At 48.2% G+C, this 3,577-nt stretch overlaps 1 gene segment (V, D, J or C); it reads right to left on the bottom strand.

Moving 5' to 3' along the window:
• Positions 1-934: 934 nt before the first annotated feature.
• Positions 935-1,740, bottom strand: LOC116596445. The segment is given in 2 exon segments: positions 935-1,424; positions 1,631-1,740. Coding segments are annotated over 2 exon segments (498 nt in total).
• Positions 1,741-3,577: the final 1,837 nt, after the last annotated feature.

The following is a 3,577-nucleotide window of genomic DNA, read 5'->3' as shown; positions in this document are numbered from 1 at the left end:
AAAGGTGCTGAGGCACAGCATCCCATGTTCCTAAAGTAACAGGGTTTAAGAGTGAAGGCATCAGAACACCTGGGTGGCTCAGTCTGTTCAGTGTCTGACTCCTGGTTTCAGCTCAGCTCATGATCTCAGGCATGTGAGATGGAGCGGGCTTCAGGTCCCCACTCAACAGGGTGAGTGCTTGAGATTCTCTCCATCTCCCTTGGCCATGCCACCCCAGCAATAAATAGATAGATAAAAATCTTAATAAAAAAAAGAAAAGAATTGCCTTTGTGAGAATGAGTAAGCTTGGGAGAAACAGAGAAGAGAGAGAAGGGAGGTAGCAAAGGAGCTGGAGCAGAAATGAATGTCCAGGACACTGCCCAGGAAGGCTGGGAAACAGGGCCCATGGAAGGAAAAAGCGAGTGGGACACTACCTTCCACGTGGGACATTCTGAATAGGAGAGCTCAAAGGTTCCATCCTGGGAAGGTTCAGAGTGGGAGGGTGAGGGAGGGTGAGTAAAAGGGAATAAGGAAATAAAAGAGAAATGTCCCAGAGTCCAAGAGGAGCAGGAAGAGAGAACTGACCCTGGGGTGTAAAGTTCATGGCCCTTTGTCAGAGGTAAGGACAAAGCTTCCTGGCTCACTTCTGCCGTGGGACCGTGGGAAACACGCATCTTCCTGGGGCACAAAAATTTCCGGCACCATCCCTACAACTTCACAGCATTTATCTTCACTAACCTCCCGCAAAGAGGGATGCAGGAGGGATGACTGGGTGGCTCAGTTGGTTAAGTGGCTGCCTTCAGCTCAGGTCATGATCCCAGCATCTTGAAGGAGTCCCTCGTTGGGTTCCCTGCTCAGTGGGGAGCCTGCTTCTCCCTCTGTCTCCTGCTTCCCCCGCTTGTGCTCTCTCTCTCTGGTAAATTAATAAATAAAATCATTTTTAAAAAAAGGGTGGGTGATGTAGGAAAAGTTCGACCCTTCATTTTCTCCTGGGCCTTACAAGCCCTCCAAGGAGTAAATCAGGAGACGTGACTTCTCAGGCAGATAACGGAACAGCCCTGAGCGAAGAGGAAGCAGCTGGTGCAGCAAAGCCTCCTTGACCCACGGCCCCAGGAAGCAGGTTTGTGTTTGAGACTGAAGCACTGTGGGTGGATAGCTATAATACTGCTGACAGTAATAGTCCCCCACATCTTCGGCCTGGAGGTTGCTGATGGTGAGGGTGAAGTCTGTTCCAGACCCACTGCCACTGTACCGTTCAGGGATGCCCGAGGCCCAGTTGGATGCAAAATAGAAGAGGAGCCTGGGAGCCTGCCCAGGTTTCTGCTGGTACCAGGCTACATAGTTGCTAACACTCTGACTGGCTCTGCAGTTCATTGTGACCCGCTGACCTGGAGACACAGCCAGGGAACCTGGAGACTGAGTCATCGTGATGTCCCCACAGGCACCTGCAATCAGAAAAATGGTGATACAGACACACTTTATCCCAGTCACACTGAAATATGTCATTGCAAACGTGCTTTCTAATGGTACCACATGGCAGTACACCATTGGGTCTATTTTGGAAATAACCAGTGTTTTTCATTATATATCTTAAAAAGTTGATTAAAATGACACTACTCCAGAAGGATTATGGCACTCTGCAGCTTCTCACCTGAGACCCATAGGAACAAGAATAGGAAGACCTGCCTCTGTGACACCATCTTGCTGTCCCTGCCTGCCCAATGCAGCTCAGCTCACGTGGCAAAGGCCCTTTTTATACAGCCTAAGCTGCTGGGCTGGGCCTGGAGGGGCTTATGCAAAGCAGTCAGGGGGAACAGAAGCAAATCTGATAAGCAGTGGGTTGTGAAAGTGCCCAGTGGAAATGTAAGGAGCCAAAAATAACTCCAAAATAGAGTTTATGACAGGAACACACAAATGTCAACTTAGAAGCTCTGAGAGCAACTTAGTTCTAAAATGACAAACTGTTACAAGATCGAATGAAGAGCTTCCATTTTCAATTTAAAAATGTCTTTAAATGGGTTCAGTGTCCAGAAATGATGAACATGGCTCTTCATATCAATAACCCTGGTAAAATAACAAAATATGCTGGGAAACAAATAATGGGAGGCAGGAGGGGCGAAAGAATTGGAAGGCACAAAAAGAAAGGGGAGAGCTTTGGGCCCAGCTTTTTATAAAACCGCTGACTGGAAAACATCGAGCTCTGAAGCCAATTTTCTCCTGCAGATGGGTAAGGACGTGGCAAACACTTGAGCATTGGCCCTGGAGCTTGCAAGTTCCAGTGACATGAGAGATGGAAGACAGGCCCAGAATTTCCTCACTCCGGGCGACATGTGGGACCCTCATTGGATCTAGGGGAAGATTGAATCCTGAACTTTAGTTATTCTATCTTTTCAGTTCAATATTTCTGGTTTTTTGTTGAATTAATCAATGAATGAAATCTAGATGCCTTCAAGAAAATTCAGTTCCCTCCAGTGTTTTGAGAAGTCAGCACAGGGTTGCTTGGGCACCATATAAACTTCCCTGCACCTGTTCCTCGTCCTGCTGTTCCTTCGTAAGCAGAGGGAAAAGGGCATGGGTGGGATTCCCTTAAGACACCAAACACGCAGTCCCAGTGAATAGGGCAGAGGCTGTGGAGGCTTCGGGCACACTGCAAGTCCAACCACAACACTTCTGCCATCATTCCTCTGAGTGGGGCAGATGACTGAGGCTTCGTCTGTCAAGTGGCACCCTGGCTGTTCTGTGGGTCCCCGTGGCCTCTGCACTGCTTCGTGACATGAGACATTTCCTAAACCCAGACAGAGCCGGTATCAAGTAGACCCTTCCTGGGATCCACACCTCACCCTCACAAAGGATCAATTCTCTCTTCACTCCACCCCTCCATTTGCCCCTGAAGATGGTTAATTTTATGTGTCAATGTAAGTAGGCTAGAGTGCCCAGTGGAGTGGTCAATGCCAGTTTAGATGTTGCTGCCAAGGTATTTTTTAGTGTGATGAACATCTTCATCAGTAGCCCTTATCACAACACAGAGTCCCCTCCCATGCCGCACAAAAGATTCACCACAGCCTTGTTTCACTTTCTAAAGGAAAGAAAACTTTATTATTATTACAGAAGCATAGAAACAGAAGAGGAAAGGAATTTACACATACAGGAAGGGAATAGTAGGCAGGAAATGAGAATAAGGCCACTTTACCTCATATCAGGTACTTATAACAGAACCACCTCACCAGCTGGGGAAGCCCCGTGGAGACAGCCAGGTTGCAGTCCCAACTAAGAGGCCTGGGTTTAGCATCCTCCCCTCAGGGGACACTTCCAGGGGACCATCTCCCTAAGGGTCATACTTATAGGGCAAATAATAGGATTTGAAATTAAACATTTGTTCACCTATGTGCAGTTTGGAGCAAGCTGAACATCCACATTGTCATGTGTCTGTATTTTTGCGGAGCCCAAGCTATTTGCTTCTACCTCCCCTCCCAGATCCCATTCTGGGGGGCCAGCCCTGCCTGGAGCAGGAGGGGATGGGAGACAAAGCTGTAGCTCTTGGTGTCCAGAACAGAAGGGCCAGACCTGGAAGCCGATATCCCTGATGAACATTGATGCA

Source organism: Mustela erminea, chromosome 7, assembly GCF_009829155.1.
Source record: "Mustela erminea isolate mMusErm1 chromosome 7, mMusErm1.Pri, whole genome shotgun sequence".
Taxonomy (NCBI): domain Eukaryota; kingdom Metazoa; phylum Chordata; class Mammalia; order Carnivora; family Mustelidae; genus Mustela; species Mustela erminea.
The sequence above is the reverse complement of the archived record's forward strand: the minus strand, read 5'-3'. Positions and strand labels throughout refer to the sequence as shown.